Raw genomic sequence first — 22,878 nt, forward strand, 5'->3', positions numbered from 1 at the left:
TTAAAACTATTTGAGAAAAAAATTTATGGTCTCTCTATATCACAGATTTTAACTTACTGCAGATGGGTCTGCAACATATCTCCTGCAATAATCGAGGGCTCACTGGATTAAAACAATTGTTGCAATGTTTTTCATGCAAAGCTTGAACAAGCCCGTGTTGCTATAGTGGCTTTTTTTCTTCTTCTCCATAATCAGTGCTTCATAAATATTTGCGGTGGATGAAAGCAATATATTGTCTCTGTACCTCATCATCAGCACACCACCGGGAAGTCCAATTAAGGACTCTGTGTGTTTGCACTATGCATTACATTACAGGGAGTGACTACCTCACAAAACGTACAGCTTTTAGGAGAGCCAATTGACTATCAGCGAAGTTCTGTTTAAAACTATGCCGTCATTTGCAGGTGATTTGAAATTAGATTTCATAGTGAATTGTTTAATGGTCCATATATGTTGGGAAGCTTTCACACTGTCCTCATTGGCTCCTGACAGAGCGCAGCTGATCTTATAAAATCGACAGCGCCTCATCTTGCTGCCCCCCTCTGCTGGATCACACTTTGCAGCAGCAGCAGCAGACTCTTTCATCACACGCAACTTCGGATCAGCTCGCGCACATATCACTTCGAAACTGTTCGGAAGAAGCCAAGAGTTCGGCAGTGAACAGGCAGGTAGGTACGTTTGGCTCAAAACGTAATATTTCAAGGAACTTGCTCGAATTTGTTTAAAATGCTTTGGGAATTCATTCGGATGCTATGAATGTCGCTCACGCACGTTGAAAAAAAAAAAAAAAGAAGTAAAAAGTTCTTTTATCAGATGTTTGGGCGGTGCAATGTTAATGATTTATCTTTGTTTGCAACAAGTGTTCATCTCTATGAATATTAAATCGCTTTTTATTGTTATTGTTGTTGTAAGCATTATTAGCGTGTTTTCCAGTTTGTAGTAAAATGCCTATTTGTTTGTTTTGGTTTGGTTTATTTAAATTTGTTCTGATTATAGGGCAACAAACGTAAACATATACAGGGTGATTGAACAGTAACTCCCTATTAATACCTATACGTACATTAACTATTTCAATGTTTTCTCATTTTTAATGTTAATGTGCGTTTTTAATGTACTGTATTAAAATTCAATTTAATGTTTTTAACAGGGCCGATGTAGATCAGAGGTTTAGGGGTGCTGAGCTCCTGTCCAGGGTTGATAAATTTAACAGTTTTGTACATTTTCACACAATTATATCCCACATTTCTGAAAGAAAAGCATAACGCTTTTTGGGAAAGTCTGTGACTAAACCATCAAACCTGATCAACGTTATTTAAAAGTTCAGCCACGGCAAAAGACCAAAGGATTGGAATCATGAAATAAACATAATGACTAATTTTGACACAGCTGCACCTTTACATGGACATTAACAGTATGCATTTTTTTAAATATCTATCTATCTATCTATCTATCTATCTATCTATCTATCTATCTATCTATCTATCTATCTATCTATCTATCTATGTAAGTGTGTGGGATAACTTTGGACAGCATAGCGGGTCCATTCTTTGCGATACCATTAATACCATAATGCACCTTATCATGATGCAAAAAGAAATCTGGCTAGCTGTGAGAATGTCAAAGATATGATTTTTATTCAGGATGGGGCTCCTCCATTAATGGCTGAATTCCTACTTCTCCAGGAGATATAGATGGGTCATGGCTGTCTCTCTGTCTGTCTGCATATACAGTATGTGTGTATGCACTGTATGTATGTATGTACAGTAGATGTGCTGAATAGTGAGCATGTAGTCGATTGATGCTACATAACATTTATTCAACCATGCAAAGATACCGGTGGATTAATAGTTAAGGAGCGAGCGGGTTGCTAAAGAGAGTGGACGTGGTCGAGAATAAAACTGAGGGTGGGGATATTTTAAAAGTCTCGCTGGCTCCCATTAGTTTGAACGTATTCATCAAGGTACGTACAAGCAACATTGCAACGTTGTGCTGGTGGCAGACTGATCGGCCACTCGTGAAAACAGTTGCCAAAGCCCACACACTGCGCTACAGTTCAGTCGCACCGCTCGGTGTGCGGCAGCCTTAAATTGAGACGAGATCATCACTATTTCAGTGCTCATAGTTTTTGGGAGATTTGTCCTACGTCCTTGGCTCAAAATTGGTCGGTAAACACTGCATTAAAGACAAACAAAAATGGAGGGGAAAAAAGTATTTTAAAACAGGGAGTTAAGTTTCAATCACCGTGTAGATAGCTACTGTATGAATCAAGTTCTGTTGACTGTTTTTAATTGTTAATGCAGAACTGGTGGAGTAGACGCCTGAGCGGACATGTGGCTACTGGAGAAGCTACGCAGCAAAATAGAGAGCAGTGGGACACAATCTCAGCCCCCGCAGACCACTGAGGCCATTCCTGTTTCTGTATACGCTAATGTGCTCACTCCCGAAAAGATTCCAGATTTCTTCATCCCCCCCAAACTCATCTGCTGCCCACCGGAGGAGTCGGGAAGCCCCAAGCCTCAGCACTGCTCTGCCTTGCGACCTTCCTCTTCCGATCACGTCATCTGCGTCCAGAGCCCCAGAGCTCGCAGCAGCAAAAACCCCCGCAGCCCTCGGCTTTTTTCCCGTTTCGGAGGGGACACACGCAGCCTGCAAAAGTCGGCGAACCGTCACATCATCCAGATAGAAAGTGCAGACGACCCGGCCACCGGGACTTCGGACACCAACACGAATGCAGACCCTCAATCGCAGAGCGCAATGTCTCTGCCTTATGTCCCCAAAGCCCAGACCTCCTATGGCTTTTCCACCCTAATGGAGTCTCCCCATACCCGGCGCAAGGAAAGCTTGTTCCACAGTGGCCCCAGCAGCCCTCTAACCTCCCCAAACTCCCAGAGGCGCTCCCAAGGGGGGACTCATCTGGCCCCGGCCGACACCAACCCCTACCGCTACTTCAGCGGTGGAGAGACTGACACCTGCTCGTCAGCGGAGTCGTCCCCGTTTAACTCTCCCCTGCTGTCCCGCTCGGCTTCTCTCCTGAGGTCCATCACACAGGAGACGCAAGCCAAGGCAAGGGGTTGACTTTTTGCCTTTTGGAAATGAAGGCAGTTCGTATGCAGTCAGAATTTGGCTTACAGTAGGTGGTAGAAGTACAATACAGTGGTACCTTGACTTAAGTTTCATTTGTTCCATGATTAAGTGACCACCTTTTCCATAGCCAACAAGGTGCAGGTAAGCTCCTGAACTATTAAAAGCATCAAGGGTACAAAAAGTGGGTGTTTGACTGCATTTACTTGATTAATTAAGAGGAAATTTAATGGTCAGTTTGTGGCTCAATGGTTCCCTTGGATTAGGGAATGGGAAAATATTTTTCTGAAAGTTCTGAACTCCTGCCTCGATGCCAGTGTTGTATTGCCGAGAATAATGCTGGAGTCATGAACAAGAGTTGTGACACATCTGGTCTTCATATGTAGGTCAACTTTCCATAACTGACGTCGTGTTGTTGTTGTTCTTCAGGCTACAAGATAGGTGATGCTGAATCAATGACACCGGCGGTCTCTGTAAATTTACATAACTATGTTTTCTAAATTTGACACACTACAGAGAAGAGACAATGTTGACAATGATTTTTTTTTAAAATGCCAAGTATATTCTGTAAAATGAGGCTTCAACAGAATAAAAATGAAGCTATTGTCTGCTATCACAAACACTGTGGGCGTGCCCGCTGATTGTGTGAAACCACAGCCCACTGAAAAATGTCCAGCAAATTTCCTATGCCTACACAGCACTAGGTTTGAGCTGCAAAAATATACTAACTTAACGCCTCTGGTGGCTGGAATATATCCCACCTGTTCCTCGCTAGGCCTTCCACACCGCCCGAGAGCCACAAGCCACAAGCAAGCTTGGGGATCGAGCTCACGAGCCTCTGGATTCGAGGGATCCTCGCGTCAGTCACCTCCTTGCTTGGGAATTTAAATAACAACATTGAGCTGTTCTGTAAATTTTGCCATCCAGTTTGGATACATTTTTGGGGTGTAGGCATAGCGAACTATCAACCTACACGCTGTCGTGGCAAAAAATGGCCCTGGTAGTCAAAACTAAATAACTCGCAATAGCGACAAATAACCACTGATGTGAACGAAGGTGCTCAATTTTTTTATATAGTGGGAGAGGGATGACTCATGCTGAACGCCGTAGCGAACCACTGGGAGTCGTTTTAGCCACGCCCAAAAAGTTAGAAAAAAAATAAATGGTGAAGAACACTTTAACACCATATTTTCACAATTCAGTACTACATAGTTTTCAGTCCGTGCAACTTTTTTCTGCAATTCATTATTCATCCACGGTGGGAAGGGAACTGAATATTTCCAGTGGTTAGATGTGACATTGGCCTGGAACAAAATGCATGCTAGTGGCGTAAAAAGCATCCATGTTTAGCTTTAAACAATTCTTCTAAGGGCTCATATTTTCTGTGTTCCTAGTCATATTTACAGTCAGGTTTCACTGTGGGCATTAACAGTTTACACTTGTGTTTCTTGTCCGTCTGTAGGTATCTCGTGCCAAGCGCTCCCTGGCCCGCCACAGCTCTCTTTCCACAGATGATTGCAGCTCTGCCGACAACAGCCCCAACATGCAACGCCGCCGTACGCGTTGTCCTAGCTCTCCCGCTGTCCGCAAATGCAAGAGCGGCGGCTTGAGGGGTATGACGTCTGACCCCCTGCCGCGTGAGCACACCGTCAATCTACACAAGGGCGGGACACTCAGACTTAGCACGCACTACGACCCAGAGGCGGCACGGCTGAGGGTTCGCGTTCTGGCGGCGGAGTCCATTTATGGCAAGCAGACAGACATTAAAAGCATCAACTGCTGTGTGGCGCTCTATCTAAAACCCGGCAAGAAGCAGAAACAAAGAAGCACTATTATAAAGAACAGCCGGAATCCTGTTTTCAACGAGGACTTTTTTTTTGACTCGTTGCCTCAGGCGCAAGTCAAAGGTCTCGCCATGAAGATAAAGGTAGTGAACAAGGGAACCAGTCTGAAGAGAGACATGCTTCTTGGAGAGCGAGAAGTGCTGCTTAGTGAGCTGCTCGCAGGCCTGTAGGGAATCCCTGTCACGACTTTGGTGGAAAAACAAGCAGCCCTTCATCTTCAAAGCCCTTCCTTTCCTGACTTCATTCCACTTCACAGATCTGCTAAATACTGGACAGGTCAAAGGAATCCTGGGGGAGTTGTATCTTGCTCTCAAAAAGCCAAACGGAAACTAGCAAGTTACAGTACAGTTATGTTAACAATGATCAGTATCCCCAATTTTCTCTGTGTTTACAATTTAAAAAGTGGAACCTTGTTTGTGTATTCATGAGTTACACAATGTATCATGGTTTTTAATGATTCGTAATGGTGTAGTCTACATGGGATCTGTATTCCTGTGACTGTTATGTGTGACCAACCTATGCTACCCAAAATGAACAATGGCCTTTTGTTTATGGTTTACTTCGTAGTTGGTAATGTATTTGCTACTGAATGTAATGCCCCTCAGGCTGCTGTGACTTGATGTTAAATCATAAATATCACCAAAAAAATCATTATCAATAAATGTTCCAAAAATGAGTGTTTTTCAGATTTACTGTTGTTTTTTGTTTTGTTTAAGTGGTCTGTCTTGGATTCATTTACTGTATGTCCTTAATTTGTGTTGTTGTTTATTTGCACACAAATCTACAGCAGGGCTCTGTGTATCGAGACCAGACTTGAAGACATTTGAGAGGCATAATCTCGCTCGTGTGCACACAATATTGTCTCTGGGAATTCAAACTCCCTTTTCATATATTTAAGCGCAGTGTTAATGTTCAAACTGTACATACAGTAATGTTACAGTGGCTTACAATAATATTAAATACATTAAAGAATAAAATCTTTGTCTCTTTTTACGGACACTGCTGCCTCATGAGGCATCTCCAGTGTTTTGTAATGTTGGTCATGATGGTGGTACTTGGAGAGCTAAATATTTATTTGTGTATTTATTTATTTATTCGAGGGGGTGGTGGTACTTGCTGAAAAAAGTTTGAGAATCACTGCAGTAATGTAAGAGGGGGGAAATACATAACAAACCTACCATGAAAAAAAATTGTATTGTTGCGCTCTCTATTGGCCAACGTGTATAATAACACGTTAGTGACAGAATTCTTAGCTTTCCGCATGACGTAGACTTTGTGATGTTGAAAATAGAAAAGCAAATGCAAATGTTAAAGGTTTCTGAAATTGACACATAGCCAATTGAACATGATCTTGCAGATTATATTATCAATGTCATTAGAAATTTCCATTTTTAGTAATTCGGTACTTCAGTTGTGACAACGATTAAAAACATGGATACATTATTTTTTAGAAAACTTTGTCAAACTTGCTAAAAGAACCAAATAAATCGGACGATATCATCATATGACATAAGCTGGCAAATTTTAGAATGATTGTTGAAAAATGTATATTTATTACATGTGTTTATTATATGGATGGGATCCAACTTAATGCATATGTTTTCAGGAAACATTCCAAACGTTACAAAGAACGTCAGTGTGCCACATCGAAGTGAGCGTTGGGTTTGTAAAGCGTTAACGCGGCACTGACGTCATTGGTCTCGTCTGAAGACCGCATGCAGTGCGCCTTGTTTGTCCGAAAATCAGTACCAAACGAACCCATCAGCTGGTAGGTCACTCACTCAACTGCATTGTGGGTGATGTAGTTTATAGGCTTGAATAAACACGGCTGTACGCCATCATCAAACTATATTACCCATAATGCCCCACAGTCACCGTAAACACAGAACTGTCAGGCAACACACACGCCATCTTGACAGCACCCTCAAAATGGAAGAAAGATGAGAGCTCGAAGCAGAGCCCGAACTAAAATTCAATGTTCGCGCTTTTTAAAGCCGCGCTCACCTTTATGGTGCTAAACGAGTGGTTATGGGGTTGATGTCCAATAAGGCAACACGGAGCCTTTAACAATGGATATCACGGCGGCGGTGTTCAACGCGGCGAGAGATGGTAAGCTGAAACTTATCCAGAAGTTGCTGAGCAACAAAACTCCCGAAGAGCTTGAAGCTTTAGCCGAAGAGAAAACACAGGGAGGCACCCCTCTCTTGATAGCATCGCGGTACGGACATTTAGAGGTCGTAGACTACCTCCTCGAACACTGTAAAGCAAACGTCGAACTCGGGGGCTCGGTAAACTTCGACGGCGAGACTATCGAAGGAGCTCCGCCGCTGTGGGCGGCGTCGGCAGCCGGTCACCTCCCGGTGGTCAAGACTCTTTTAAAACACGGTGCCTCGGTGAACAATGCAACACTAACTAACTCCACTCCGCTGCGAGCTGCCTGCTTCGATGGCCACCTGGAAATTGTACGCTACCTGGTGGAGCACAGAGCCGACATGGAGGTGGCCAATAGACACGGCCACACCTGCCTCATGATCTCCTGCTACAAGGGCCACAAGGAGATAGCCAAGTTTTTACTGGACCGAGGGGCAGACGTCAACCGGAAAAGTGTCAAAGGAAACACAGCCCTCCACGACTGCGCTGAATCCGGCAGCTTGGACATCATGAAGATGTTGCTCAAGTGTAGCGCTCGCATGGAAAGGGATGGTTATGGAATGACCCCACTGCTAGCTGCGAGTGTGACGGGACACACCAACATTGTGGAGTACCTTGCCCACCAGCCCCGCACTTCCAGGGAGGAACGTATAGATGCGCTCGAACTCCTCGGCGCCACTTTTGTGGACAAGAAGAGGGATCTGTTGGGAGCGATGAAATACTGGAGACGGGCCATGGAGCTGAGGCAGCCGGGGGAACAAGCAGGGTGCCTGACTAAGCCTCCACCCGGGCCCCCCATACCTGCATATGGCTGTGCACAGGAGGTTAACAGTGCTGAAGAACTGGAAGCTCTGATCACAGACCCCGACGAGATGAGGATGCAGGCCCTTTTGGTTCGCGAGCGCATCCTGGGACCATCCCACCCTGACACCTCCTATTACATCCGTTACCGGGGGGCCGTCTACGCAGACTCGGGCAATTTTGAAAGATGCATCAGCTTGTGGAAGTACGCTTTAGATATGCAGCAGAGCAACCTGGACCCACTCAGCCCCATGACGGCCTCTAGTTTCTTATCCTTTGCTGAGCTCTTCTCCTTTGTCCTCCAAGACCGCGCAAAGGGCACCCTGTCCACACGCATCACCTTCCACGATCTGATGACCGTGTTGGGTAAAAGCGTGCGGGAGGTGGAGCGAGCCGTGGCGCAGAAAGACAATCCACCAGAGGCTCCTCAATTCACCAAGGCACTCGCCATTATTCTCCATCTCATCTTCCTGCTGGAGAAGCTGGAGTGCAACGCGCAGCAGGAGCACCAGAAGAAGCACACGGTCTACCGCCTGCTGAAGCTGAACCCTCGCGGCCGTTGCGGATTCACGCCGCTCCACATGGCCGTGGACAAGGAGACAACATCGGTGGGACGCTACCCCGTCGGCCGCTTCCCCTCCCAGGCGGTGGCGGCACTGCTGCTGGAGTGCGGCGCTGACGTGGACGCGCGGGACTGCGAGAACAACACGCCGCTGCACATCGCCGCCTGCAACAGCTGTCCGGAGATCATGGCGCTTCTCATGAAAGCCGGGGCGCACTTCGACGCCACCAACGCGCAGAGGAAGGCGGCATACGAGCTGTTAGATGAGCACAATATCAGCCACCCGGCTCTCTACCCGCTTAACTACATCACCCTTCAGTGCCTGGCGGCTCGCGCTGTTGAAAAGCACAGACTTCCTTACAGGGGACTCATCTCGGAGGAGATGGAAGCCTTCATTGAGCTGCACTGACCTCCATTACCGACGTCACTACTTTGCATCAAACTTCTCTCGTCTTCTTTTGACCCTTGCTTGCTTTACTCCTCCTTTGTCCCACCACAGTCTAGCTTTTAAAATTAACATCTGACAAAAAGCTACAATACGTATTTAAATGGGTGGATTTATTGAATGGCAGCATCTGGTCAAATGAGAAGTATGACATTTGAACACCATGGATTACGATAGTTGTTTGTCCGATGTTCAGAATGGATGATTCAACAAACTCAACCAGCCACACTTGCTTGTATTTATTGGTTCTGGTTGGTTACTGTTTGATTACATGCTATTTCTGTTTGGAAAGATTTTAAGCTCACTGTGCCAAATGCAAACTGTGGGGGTCGTTGTCTTCTCTGGGAGTAAAGCCACAAACATATCATTGGAATTATGACAACCTAATAATTTACTTGGAGACTTGGGATTCCTCAGGTCATTTTGAGAGACAAATATATATAAAACTACAACAAGCACATTGTGGTCTGGCAGTATTTGAAGCGAAGAATCACTGTGAACTGATTGGACTCTGGATTCTAATTTGCTTCTCAGAGGTTAAAAATGGAGAATGTGTCCTAGGAATGCCTTAACATCCAGACCATCCCTTTTAATCCACCCTGCATGCAGCATTTGTGATATAATCAACAGTCCTATTTGATACTTGGTTATGACCAGTTGCCTAAAATCCACTTCAACCTCAGTCGCAATTCTCACAAATTGAAACAATGGCTTTGTGGCCACTCTTGCATCTCAGTCTTATTTTTAATAGGCTCTCTTGTGTTATCTCGAATGTTTGCTTTGTGTCCAGGCTGTAAGCAACAACACCACATTGAATGCTGACTCAGATGCTTCAAATGGACATGCATTCAGGCTACGAATTGTTGCTGCCTTCCTCTTTCCCGATGGTATGAACATAATGTGTGTGTCAGAGATCGCCTGAATAAAATTCAGTATGTCAGCTGGAGCAGTGTGTGGTGTGTTTATTAATCTGCAAATTGGGTTTAAATGCTTTTTAAGTAATTATTTTCCCCTGCTGCGGTTGCTTATACATTTGCATAGAACGCTTGTTATGCTCTTTTAGATTACTTAAAATTATTACGCTGGTCGCACAGCCTTATCCAAACGGTCATAAAATTATGCTAATTCAAACATTTGAAAGTAATTTTCAATACATCATAGCTTTATTCACGAGCTTTAAGTGACTCACTTAAACTGGAGCTTACCGATATAAAGACTAACAGAAACCCGATCTTTGCGAGTCTTGTGCTCAAAGTATAAATAGTGTGTAATGAGCGTCACTGCTGCGGGGCAGCGGTAGAGACGGGGGTGCTCGCCCTTCTAATTTTAGGGCTCTTTTGCCCTAGCATCTGCTCTGAAAATGGGAACAGTGTCACACTTCCCGCCTGGGCAGGTCACAGGGTGACTGGCACGGATGGCACTCTGTCAACAGAGACGCCCTTTATTGTGGAAGAATTGACAAACGCTGTGTGGTCATCTGTCCGAAAAATAAATACAGGTATGCAACAATAGTGAGGATAAGCAGTGTAGAAAATGGATGAATGTTGAATGCAGATGTCATCAAGCTGTCAATTTGGAATACGGTTAATGAAACGTTTCCACTGCTAATGTAGTTCAAGTTACATGTGCCACGACTACTGATTATGAAGGCCCTCTGCAGATTAGATTGACATGGCAACACATAGAGGCTGAACTCTGATTGGACAAAAACAAATCTAACCTCCATAGTCGGGTCCTGGAAGCAGTCCAGCCAAGAGAAATTCTATGAAATGGAGAGAATAGATTTGGGAATAAATAATACAGTTTCATGGAATAAATATTACTTTTTAGCTTGTGAAAGTTGCTCAGAGGATAAGCGATATGGAAAATGGATGGATGGAAGTTGCTCAGTGCTTCTAATAGTGTTTAGGCCAGCCACAACTGTTGGCTTTTCAAGTAACTGTTTTAGGTTTCGTGTTGCTTGTGAAATATGTAACCTTCTGACCTCAGTTGGTTTCATAAACACATTTATTGTAATTTAAGGGTCTTTTTTTTTTTTTTTTTTCCCCAATCAACCCGAGGCCTTTTTGTCATTTGCTGTAGTGTTATAACAGAAACTCTCCACAGGATGGCGCACTTAAAGCATCTTGTTCAAACCATAGGCCATCTTAGTCTTGTCCTAAACAATAGATCCGTCCATCCATTTTTAGCAGAGGTGAGCACTACAAGCTCATTTTGGTAAACTCTGAAATCAAGATCTTAATTTGGACAGTTCCATGACATTCGTTCAGATAATCATTTTATGTGTTTTGATGAGCAGAAATGTAATGTTGAGTTTCTAAGGAGGAGTTTTTTGTTTGTGCTCTCGGGAACCCATAATTGCAAACAAGAAAGATTGGTCCGTTCAAAATATTTTTAATGACCAGGACAGTACAGACGCTGTCAATTGTGTAGTAGTCTACCATCAATACAACTGGCCAGAACAGCTCTAGTGTTTAATGTTTAAATCAATTCTGCAATGTGACAAATTCCTTCAGAATGTTTCGGTTGGAATTTTTCAGCCAGATACTGTTTATTTTTTTTTTAATAAAGGTGAATACATTTTGGGAAGGATGCACCCAGTTAAAATTTTGCTTATTTAAAAAAAAAAAAAAATGTTGCCCTGGAGAAAGCAGAATAAGCCGTAACCCAACCCAGTATTCCACCAGTCAGCAGTCCAGGTCGAGGATGTGAGGGGAAGCTACAGTATATGGTAATGGGGGTAATAGCTGGTGATGTGGGGGGGGGGGGGGGACTACGGTTGCTATAGGAGACCTCTCCTGCATCACGTCATATGTTGGGGGGGAGGGTGGTAAGGGAAGAGCTTTGGTGTGTGCATGAGAGAAAGGAAGGAAAGAGCAGGGAGGGGAGAAGGAGGAGAGGAAAAGGAGGAGGACATTTAGGCAGAAGACAGCTTCAGCATCTGAAACCGAACGAACACGCTCTGTCCACAGAAGGGGACGAGGAGCCGCAGGACGGCGGCAGAGCGTGACATGCATCCTCCTCTATAAAGCGGGAGCTGGGCTGCCACTGGATTACACTACAGCCGTGGAAGCTTCTTCCAGTTGTAAATCCATCCATGCATCTCGCAGACGGCGCGGAAGGAGACGGTGCGCTTCCTACCAAGGTACTCCACGCAGCACCCCACCCAGATGCTTTATTTGTGCCGAGTGTTTTTCTCTCTTAAGCTCTTTAAAACGGAGGGATGCTGGGGTGGTCTGCCCATTTCTGGTGACTTGTGTTCAGGCTGGTTGGCGACAGCACTGTGGAGCGAGTCCCTCGCATCCTCCCCATCAAACCCCCACCCTCGCCTCCCCCTCACATCGCCCCCTCAGTGCTTATTGTTAGCTGGGCTGCATGAGAGACCCGTGCACACAAGAGCATCCTTTGTTTATCACACACTCTAATTTCAAGTGCCTGAAAGACATTCACCAGTTCTGAGTATTCCAACACCAGGTATAGGATTTATCATGCATAATTTGCTAGAATATCTGGATTTGTGTGTATGTGTGTGTGTGTGGCACCAGGTGGCAAAGTGGTTGGACTTATTTAAGCAGGCTGTTTTCTAGACAATAGACTAGCTGCTGCATCTGCTGGTGTCAGGCTGTGCATAAAATGAAGACCACCTGCATATATAATACCGGTGTACTCTTGTATGTCTATAATTACACGCAGTTGGGTTTTCTGCTAACGCACACTCATAGAGGCTCCTGAGCGTCTCTTAATTATACATTGATTTACCCATGCACGTTTCCTCACTGCTGATGCTTGTTTTTAGGCTTGTAATAAGTACACTTCTAAAGCGTGCCTGTTTTGGGTTTTCTGTGGTTTCCGCCCAAATGTCGTGCTGTCTTGGTGAAACCCAGGGAGTCTTTTCTGACACGCACACAAACACACACACACACACACACACACACAGATGGGACATTTTCCCCAAGGCATAATGTGTTTGCTGGTTATTGTTCCAGACCATTTCCACATCCCTAATTATTTTAATCAGTCATTTCTCACGCGTGAATTCCCTTCTTTAGCTTGTTTATCTCCTCCGAGCTCCACTGACAACCGTCTTCACCTTTAATGAGGGAGACTTAAATCGGTATTTTTGGATTTGTTTGACAGGAATAGGTCATTGTGTAGAAACAGAATGAATTCTTCAGTCATCTCAGCGTCTCTTCACACACACAGCCTCACAGATATTCACATAGGCTCTGTAAGGAGCGCTATGAAATCACTGATGGCATGAATTCCCTCAAATAGCATTTCACATGGTTCAACTCTGGGCCTCAATGGGTTCTTACTTTTCACAAGCAGAACCCACACTGCGAGAGCCATCCAATCTCGAATATGCAAAATGGCACGCACTCCCAGTGGAGCCGCTTTGGTTGCTCGTCAAAGGCCTTCATTGAAGTCTTATTCTCACATTCTCACAGTTATTATGTCGCTGGCTTTCTTTCTGTGGGTTACAATGTTGTGCCCATCCTCGCATTTTGTCCTAACCTCTGTGGCCTGAAGGAAATGAGAACATCAAGGCAACTTTGATGCTGAGGGTGTCCCGTATAACAAGAAGTAGGGTGTTGTCAAGGCCCAGAAATTAATTGACCTTCGCAGGGTATTTCAAAGAGCATGCTTTTGTACGCTCGGCTCAGCTCGCTGAAAACAATGCACGTGGCGTTCACAATGAACCCATCATAGCTGAGCAGTACAGCGCAGATGGATGATATTGTAAGAAATGTATGAGACTTGCCTGAGACACTATGCATGAATTTATATCTAGTCACCACCCCAAAAACACTCCAATTCATTTGATTAAAGTATATTTACATGTTTAATAAATAAGCACAAATGAATAATCACCCACACCAAGAAAGGATGGACAGACACTATACTGAACATATTATGACAATAATTACCAATTATAATTCCATACACTTCATTAGGTCCAATTACACAATCCAGTGAGATTGAATACACCAGCTTTATTTATATTTATGTCTGAACAAAGATCGATGGAGTCAGAGATGTTACAATATGAGATTGAGATGATTTGGTATGTAATTATTATTGGTGTTATCCCTCCATCCGTTTTCTTTAGCACTTGTCATCAGTCGCACCAATACCAGTTTTTTTTAAAGTACAAGTACTTACCTTTGAGTATTACGTGATAATGCGAATACGTTTTTCAGTTATGATGAAAATGTGTTTTATTTTATTTTATTTTTTTTATTGGTCAATTGAAGACTCTAAATTGCCCGTAGGTGTGAATGTGAGTACGAATGGTTGCTTGTCTGTGTGTGCCCTGTAATTGGCTGGCAACCAGTTCAGATTGTACCCCGCCTCTTGCCCAAAGATAGCTGAGATTGGCTCCAGCATGCCCGCGACCCTAGTCCTCACTCGGGTCCACCGCTTATCACCGCTTAGGTGACCACCGCTTATCCTCATAAGCGGTACAGAAAATGGATGGATGGATGGATGTTCAAAAAAACAAACTTTTCTTGCACATGGCACTTTTCACAACAGTGATTGTCTCGTGTGTGTTTATTAAAGCATTCCAATCCAAGTATTAATTCCCCTAGTGTTTTTTTTAATACTGTGTGGAAATAAATAGGCTTTACACAATGAGAATTTTTGGGGCCGATCAGCGAGTTTAAAAAAACGATAACCGATCACAAGATGGAGCAGTGTGTCTATTTAAATGACTTGTTCCATCCATCCATCCATTTTCTGAGCCGCTTCTCCTCACTAGGGTCGCGCGCGTGCTGGAGCCGATCCCAGCTATCATCGGGCAGGAGGCGGGGTACACCCTGCACTGGTTGCCAGCCAATCGCAGGGCACATACAAACAAACAACCCTTCGCACTCACAGTCACACCTACGGGCAATTTAGAGTCTCCAATTAATGCATGTTTTTGGGATGTGGGAGGAAACCGGTGCTAACCAGTCGCCCACCGTGCCGGCGGGTGCTAACTTACTTAAATTACTTTTTTGTAATTACATTACTTCAAACATACCAGAACGTTGGAGCATGAATCGACAGAACGGCCTTACAACCGTTAGTGCTAGCACTAGCTTGCTAGGCTACATATCGTTTTGTTGCCTGCTTGCGAACTGTGTCGTATTAAAACTACGTGAACATACCTCAAGCAAGCCTTGAATTAAAATCTTCTCCCGAGCACCGGTGACCACCAACACATGTTTTCCTCCCCCAATTTAATTCTTATAATACACATGACGTAATCAATTGTTGTTGTTGTGGCCGTGGTAACGAGTGTATCCGGTCGCGTTTGAGTTGACAGGATAAAGCCCAGTGATCGTAAAAAATGGGATGCGGTAGTATCGGAATACAAGATTTTATTGTAGTAGTGTGACAGTGCAATTGTGAAAGACCATATTAGTCTGATCCATGCATTACGTGTTGTCTGTCTCAGACGTGTTGTCTGTCCCACATCATAGATCATTTTTTTTGTTTTATTTTTTTTCGAAATAAGTTTACTGGTGGTCAGATATTTACAGTCCTATGTCAAAAGACACACGACAAGGCTAAAAATAAGCTAGCTTTTGGATTCAAATACACCGTACACGGCGACGCGGAGTAAATGTCTTTTGCGGAGCCGATCAATGACGTCATTGATCGGATCGGCAAATTATGACATTAAAGCCGATCAGCACAAAATGCTAATTATCGTCCGATACCGATCAGGCCGATAAGATTGGTGTAAAGTGTAAAAATTAATAAACACATTCACTTTTATTACAAAGTTACCTGAATGCAGCATACGCAGCCATTACGTGACTGCTCGTGTAAACATGAATGGCGACTGCACTGAACAGAAAGCTAAGTACACAACAAACAGGTGAAATATAACGTAGAATTAAATACAACGGAACTGACAGCGATGCATGGTGTTACCTACATCACAGTTTAATCTGCACAACACAGGAGCAACTGCTAATTAATTCAGTATGCAAAAACTGTGTTTCTGTCTTCAAAATGTCACTTTAAAAGGTGACACAGGTCACAGTTTGGGCTCATAACAATTAACGAAAGCTGTTATGAGCCCATTACACGGTAAAATACAAAACACTAACAGAATATGAACAACTAATTATCAACTATTCAGGACCATCAAAGAGACGTGACTCCTCACACTGTGCATGCGGAGTAGAACGGGTGATGAGTCTTGCAGAACTTTCATTTTTCAAAGCATAATTTATATTAGCCTCAATGTTGTCATCTGTGTCTTTAAAGTATTTCCACACACATGACTGACATGGCTACTACCTGGAAGGTATATGTCAGGCTGGTGATGTGGTTTCGGTATACGCAATGTCGGGAAATTTTTACCACTGCAAATACCCGATAGTAATATACCGTATTTTCACGACCATGAGGTGCACTTAAAAGTCTTACATTTTCTCCAAAATGGACGGGGCGCCTTATAATGCGGCGCGCCTTTTGTGTGCACCGAGTTCCAACATCTATAAATGTTGTTGTGTGATGAGCGCTCCGTTTGACTGAATGGGAGCATTTCCGCCGACACGCTGCTTATACAGAGGAAAAGCGGACGTGGCTGAGGACAGCATGCAGACGTAAAGGGGGAAGGGTGCGCGTGAAGGAAGACGCTAAAGGCACGCTCCCAGTAGGTATGTAGCACCGGTCAAGTTAGTCTCCACTCTTAAAGTAGCAATCAAGCCAGCCGCCCCTAATTTTGTTCATACTAGCATTACGGTAATAAGTCGCCAACTCGTGGACACAGCAGGTGAGGGTGGGAGAGACCACCTCATCCACACGCAGCATCAGCACTGGGGCACCCCAAGGGTTGTGTCCTCTCTCCGCTGCTCTTCTCTCTCTACACGAACGACTGCACCTCAACGCACCCGGCTGTCAAACTCCTGAAGTTTGCAGATGACACCAATGTCATCGGCCTCATCAAGGACGGTGACGAGTTTACATATCGACAGGAAATTGAGCGGCTGGAGCTGTGGCCGACACAACCTGGAGTTGAACACGCTCAAGACTGTAGAGATGATCGTGGACTTGGAAGGCATCCTTCGCCACAGCTGCCCCTCACACTGTCCAGCTGCCTTGTGTCAACCGTCGAGACCTTCAAGTTCCTGGGAATTACAGTCTCTCAGGACCTGAAGTGGGCGATCAACATCAACTCCATCCTCAAAAAGGCCCGGCAGAGGATGTACTTCCTGCGGCTTCTGAGAAAGCACGGCCTGCCACGGGAGCTGCTGAGGCAGTTCTACACAGCGGTCATCGAATCAGTCCTGTGTTCTTCCATCACAGTCTGGTTTGGTGCTGCTACAAAAAAGAACAAACTCCGACTGCAACGGACAATCAAAACTGCTGAAAGGATTATCGGTACCCCCCTACCCACACTTGAGGACTTGCAAGCTGCCAGAACTAAGACAAGAGCGTGCAAAATCCTCTCGGACCCTCCACACCCCGGTCACCAGCTCTTCCGATTCCTTCCCTCAGGTAGGCGCTACCGATCAATGCAAAATAGAAATAGCAGACATTCCAACAGCTTCTTCCCTCTTGCAATCAACTTCTTAAACAGCTAACCTACAATTCCATTGCAACATGCTGCCAACTTCTTTTGTCTGAGTTTGTTGTCACATTTCTGTCGGCCCAATTATATACTACTCGTGCACTCACTGTAGTAGTCTCGCCACACTGCATTATTTGCATATATGTTGTTGACCAATACTGGACACTCATGCCAGAGTAGCATCTGCCCCATTTGCACACTGATTGAGGAGTATCTGCAACATTTGCACAATCAACATAGTCCCAGATTATCGCACTACTCGTCACTTTAAACTGCATACACTCCTTGAAGTCTCTGCGCCCTTTGCACAATGGTCATTGCACCGGACTATTGCGAGATTAGTCATTTGAACTGCACTAAGTGCAAGAGGACTTTGCATCTTTTTGCACAATTGTCAAAAAAATAATAAAAATAAATTTAAAAAAAAATTGTACCGGCATAACAAGATAACTAGCAACCCTTTATTGCTCAGTGACTGTTTTTCTCAATGTCTTCATGTCTCAAAAGTGTTCTCTGTCAATTGACTGTCTGTTGTCGTACGAGAGCGGCTCCAACTCCCGGAGACAAATTCCTTGTGTGTTTTTTGGACATACTTGGCAAATAAAGATGATTCTGATTCTAATTAATACGGTGCACTCTATGGTCGTGAAAATACGGTAGGTATTGGAACATCACTAATTGTTATTGTTGATAATCTTATTCTTATCTAATCTTGTGCCCCTCTGAAGGTAACAAGGTAGAAGGAACAAAGTACCGTAATTTCTCTTGTGTAATGCACATAGTTTTCCCCCAAAAATTGTCAAAAGTCAATAGTGCGCATAATACATAGGTATAGGGGTAAATGGAACTTTTCACATTTTATAAATGTATGCCGCCATCTAGTGGTTATGAAAAAGCTGTACAATTTCATTCCAAAATGCCACCGCCACCTTGTGGTTATAAAAGAGGCGTAGCCTACACTTTCATTCCAATATGACAGAGGTACGCATGACTACGTACATGTAAAGTTATGCTCATAAATTTACATACCCTGGCAGAATTTGTGAAATATATATTTTTTTAATATGACTGATAACTGAACCACCATTAATTTATTTATGGTTATGTTTTGTTTAATGATAATGGTTTTCTGACATGCCTGACCGTTTAATTTGAATCCCATTAAAATAAAATTAATTTGTTTCACCTGGGGCGGCACGGTGGTCGACTGGTTAGAGCGTCAGCCTCACAGTTCTGAGGACCCGGGTTCAATCCCCGGCCCCGCCTGTGTGGAGTTTGCATGTTCTCCCCGTGCCTGCGTGGGTTTTCTCCGGGCACTCCGGTTTCCTCCCACATCCCAAAAACATGCATTCATTGAAGACTCTAAATTGCCCATAGGTGTGACTGTGAGTGTGAGTGGTTGTTTGTTTGTGCCCTGCGATTGGCTGGCAACCAGTTCAGGGTGTACCCCGCCTCCTGCCCGATGACAGCTGGCTCCAGCACGCCCGCGACCTGAGTGAGGAGAAGCGGCTCAGAAAATGGATGGATGGATGTTTCACCTGGTCCTTCATGTTTTCTTTAAAGAATTGTACCCATCTTACAAATTCTGCCTGGGTAATCAAACATATGAGCACAACTGTGTTTTTTCTAATTTCTTAAATAAAAGTAGGGCTGTGAATTTCAAAATCAGAGCAAGTAAATTAAAAAAAGGATTACGTGTTCAAACAAAGTGCTTAACTTCAGAATAATTGTTTGAAAAAAGCGAACAAAATACAGATAATACATTGTTGCAATGCATTGTAAAAAGGCATTATACATAGGTTGAAGGGTTTTGCAGAATTTTGAGGTCAACTTTGGGGATGTGTATTATACATGGGTGCACATTATACATGAGAAATTACGGTAATCCAAAACCACAATAATACACATATTGTTTAATGAATACATCTCTGACAGTGTAAAATTGGGAATTGCGATCTTCGTAAAGGCAGAATTGTGTATTTATCTTTTGAAGATTGTGCGGGTAATGTTGATATCAGTGAATGTGTAGCCAAAGTAGCTGCAGAATTATGAGACCTTGTTGAAGGTCTCCAGACACACGCACATCCATTTTTAAACCAGGTGGCTGTTTGCCATTGTAGTTGCGTGTCTGCAGGTACACGTGTGGATGTGTACACGAGACTGAAGGCTAGGAGACTTTGGGACGGTGACTTGACTTGATGCCCTTCTCCAGATGAATCACAGGTTGTGATGTGTCAGCAGGGATGAATTATGCACACTCCTTGACGACCTCGCATCTCCTCCTCTACCACCTGTCCACCTCTTGTCTTCTGTCATTCGGCTCCCCTTTTATCACGGTTGACACATCTGAAGACATCTTCATCATCCTCCTACACCACCTTCCTCTTTCCTCATTTGCAAAGGAGGATGGTACTATGGTTCCATGTTGCTGCGGCTTCCTCTTCCATCGAAGCTGAGGTCTTACTTTGTCGTGATTTAAATGCTTGTGTGCTGAAAATGGCCAAATGTGTGGATATTCAGAGGTCATTATTCAATCATGGGAGGATGACACGAGGCCATTGACTCAGTTTGACAGTTACATCCCTGACTGACAGGAGTCATTAGGCCTGACTGACAAGATGGCTGACACAAGACAAGACAAAATGCCTCATCAGAACTTGCTCAAAGACCTGGCATCATCGACTTTGAAGTGTAGAGTTTTGACATCCAATAGTTCAAACACCAACATCTTATCTGGATATCTGCTGTAGTCCTCAACAACCTTTTGACACCTGAAGTATCACCACAGTAGTAACTACATGAGCATTGTCCCCATTTTGTTTGTTTTGCTGCAATTGCCAATAGCATGAGATGGAAAAGTTTGCAGTATTTTTCAAAGGAAGTTAGCAGCGTAGTGGTGTAATCAGTTTCTACAAACGTGTATACAATACAGTGGACCCCCGCTATTCGCAGGGGATAGGGACCGCGAATAGCGAAAATCTGTGAATAATGAGTCCATTATGATCCGCTTGTTATCAAATTACTTATGACAATTGCTATTATATTAAATTGTATTTATGACAAAAAGAAATGGGATAACCACATTAGGTTTTGCAATTTTGATTGTTTTACTAACATTTGCTAGCAGTAGTTTCCAAAAGAATTTAGAATAAGTGTATTTAATTCCTACAAATAAGTATACTTTTAAAATTACTTCTGAGACTTGGCAATTCACATGGTGTGTTTGTCAGAAACAAATAGGAAATGTTGATAAATACAGTTGTTGACATATTGTTTGTTTTGCTACATATGCTAATAGTGCTAGCAGCATTTTCCCAAAGAAGCGAGCTAACCTTAACTCTGCGTTCTGTACATTCGAACAGATGATTTATTATTATGCTGTATTTTTGCTGTGTCCAAAATATGACCGCTAAACTACTTGGCGTGAATGCAAATGTGTTGTTTCCAGTTAGATTGCACTAATATGTTAAACTGTCATATTGCTAAACTTGGTAGGGCTCGATTCGCTGTCAATGTGATATTCACAATAGCCCTGTGATTGTCATGACTGGCGACCAGTCCAGGGTGTCGTCCACCTTACACCTTTAGGCCTGAACAGGAGAAGCAGCACACAAAATTGGTGGATGGATGGCATACATTATGTGACAAAGAATATGAAGGTGTTAATTTGCAAAGAGTTGGTCCTCTTACTTTACCTCAAGTGTTACCATTATGTTGAAATTCCATGATGGGTTATTTGAAGGGTACAGTTTATGGCCATGGATATGATTGACTTTGTGATTTCTGTGAGTTCAAGTGCTGTGTTTGCATACTGGATTTAATCACAGGAATTTGATTGTGATTTCTTAGGAAAATGCATTGTAAATAAAGAACTGACATTTTGCTATTTCTTTGCTTTGTTTTTACGAATAAATTTGATGTAACTCATACATTGGTACCTTGATTTACGAGTAATCCACCTTATTAGTTTTTTGAGATACGAGCAGTTGCTTGGCTGACTATTTACTTTGAGTTGCGAGCAAAAATTTTAGATTTGAGTGCTACATGGGGACAGCAATTACACCATTTTGCCTTAGGAAAGTTTGCTATCTTAATGCTAACACAAAATGCAAAACACCATAGACAGGCTAACCAATAGCATCGAGGTCGTTTTGAACACAAACAGTGCAGAAACACATGGAAACAGACAATATGACAATGTTTATAGGCGTATAATCTTTATCCTCAAGTCTGCGTGCACACCAAAAGAAGCACAATGTGGTGCATTTTCACGGAACAAATTAATCTCGTATGTCAAGGCACCACTATATTACATAACCTGAACCCTACTACTACTTTTTATTGCAAAAATATATTATATGTAGCATATCCGCCATGCTAATGCAGTCTGTTATAGCATGGCTGCAGGTGTTTTTGACATAATAGTCCCCTTACGAATGTAACACATTGCAAAACCTTTGTGTAATTTCCCACTAAATTTGCTTTAGTGCCAACCAAAGGAGTGACTTCGTATGCTGGAAGTTGCTTGCGGTTCTGTGTCTTGCTCAAGGACACGTTTGGCTCCTGAGCCGCAGCTGCACCTGCGTAGCATCAAACTCACATGTTTTAATGTAGAGAGTTTAGCCTTAAGCTCCAAGCATAGCCTCACAGTGCTTCTACCATACCTACTGCCAGACTGTGGCTCCACAAAGAAGAGGCTTTGGCCTTCATCCATATGTCAGATAGTGAGAGAGCAGCTGCATTTGTGAAAAAATAGTTCCATTGAGAGGAATCAGAACGCCTTAATTACTCCGCAGTATTGGGCACAACGAGTTATCTCACTTTTAACACTGTAATGTAAGCAGTGTACTACTAAAACAAATTTGATTTCTGCAGTTACCTGTTCGATTGAGAGAGCTACTAAACTGCATTTCACTAATTGAGAATATTTATATTGACAGTGTTTAAAGTGACGATAAAGGATTGTATATTTTGTCTTTGTCTTTATCGAATATAGTTATGAATAGATGTAACTATATACCCGTTAAAATCACAGCACAGTAGTTAGACAGTAAAGAGAAGTTACAATGCATTTTAATGTTGTGCGGACCTTGAATATGTCCACTTTTAGAGCTACATAAAGCATAGTAATGGGAGTTAGTCATTCCATTAATGGGTTGTATTTTTCCACCTTGGACTATTACTTCCTGCGTTGTCTTATTTTACTGTAATTGGTTATTTTTTGTCGTCACATTTGAAGCCGGATTGGGCAAAATAATTGTCAATCATCATAGCAGCACCAAATACAGGTTGTGATGTGCCTCATCATTTGTATTTATCAATAATCACATATGTAGCACAAATAACAACTGACTTTTTATTTTAATATTTGGCTATAAAATCCAATAGTTAATTTTGTGGAATAATTTCATCTGTTAGATTC

At 43.2% G+C, this 22,878-nt stretch overlaps 3 protein-coding genes and 1 long non-coding RNA gene across 9 annotated transcripts in view; 3 read left to right on the top strand and 1 right to left on the bottom strand.

Annotated features, from left to right (window-relative positions):
• LOC133412108 (uncharacterized) overlaps nt 1–22,878 on the bottom strand; it is a 60,632-nt gene that overhangs the window by 16,746 nt on the left and 21,008 nt on the right. The window contains exon 2 of the long non-coding RNA XR_009769733.1: nt 10,605–10,646. This is a non-coding gene — a long non-coding RNA (uncharacterized LOC133412108). The remainder of the gene's footprint in view (nt 1–10,604; nt 10,647–22,878) is intronic.
• Nucleotides 638–5,158, top strand: LOC133411974 (C2 calcium-dependent domain-containing protein 4C-like). Its single transcript, XM_061694883.1, has 3 exons — nt 638–672; nt 2,301–3,063; nt 4,544–5,158. The coding sequence occupies exons 2-3, from the start codon at nt 2,329–2,331 to the stop codon at nt 5,093–5,095; spliced, it is 1,287 nt and encodes a 428-aa protein (XP_061550867.1). The 5' UTR covers nt 638–672; nt 2,301–2,328; the 3' UTR covers nt 5,096–5,158.
• fem1a (fem-1 homolog a) lies at nt 6,818–9,822 on the top strand. Its single transcript, XM_061694037.1, has one exon. The coding sequence runs from the start codon at nt 6,995–6,997 to the stop codon at nt 8,846–8,848; it is 1,854 nt and encodes a 617-aa protein (XP_061550021.1). The 5' UTR covers nt 6,818–6,994; the 3' UTR covers nt 8,849–9,822.
• LOC133412107 (receptor-type tyrosine-protein phosphatase S-like) overlaps nt 11,743–22,878 on the top strand; it is a 114,068-nt gene continuing 102,932 nt past the window's right edge. For all 6 annotated transcript variants that reach the window (XM_061695169.1, XM_061695173.1, XM_061695171.1 and 3 more), the window contains exon 1: nt 11,743–12,029. The gene's annotated coding sequence lies outside the window, so the exon portion shown is untranslated. The remainder of the gene's footprint in view (nt 12,030–22,878) is intronic.

The sequence above is a fragment of the Phycodurus eques genome, chromosome 13 (genome assembly GCF_024500275.1).
Source record: "Phycodurus eques isolate BA_2022a chromosome 13, UOR_Pequ_1.1, whole genome shotgun sequence".
Lineage (NCBI taxonomy): Eukaryota > Metazoa > Chordata > Actinopteri > Syngnathiformes > Syngnathidae > Phycodurus > Phycodurus eques.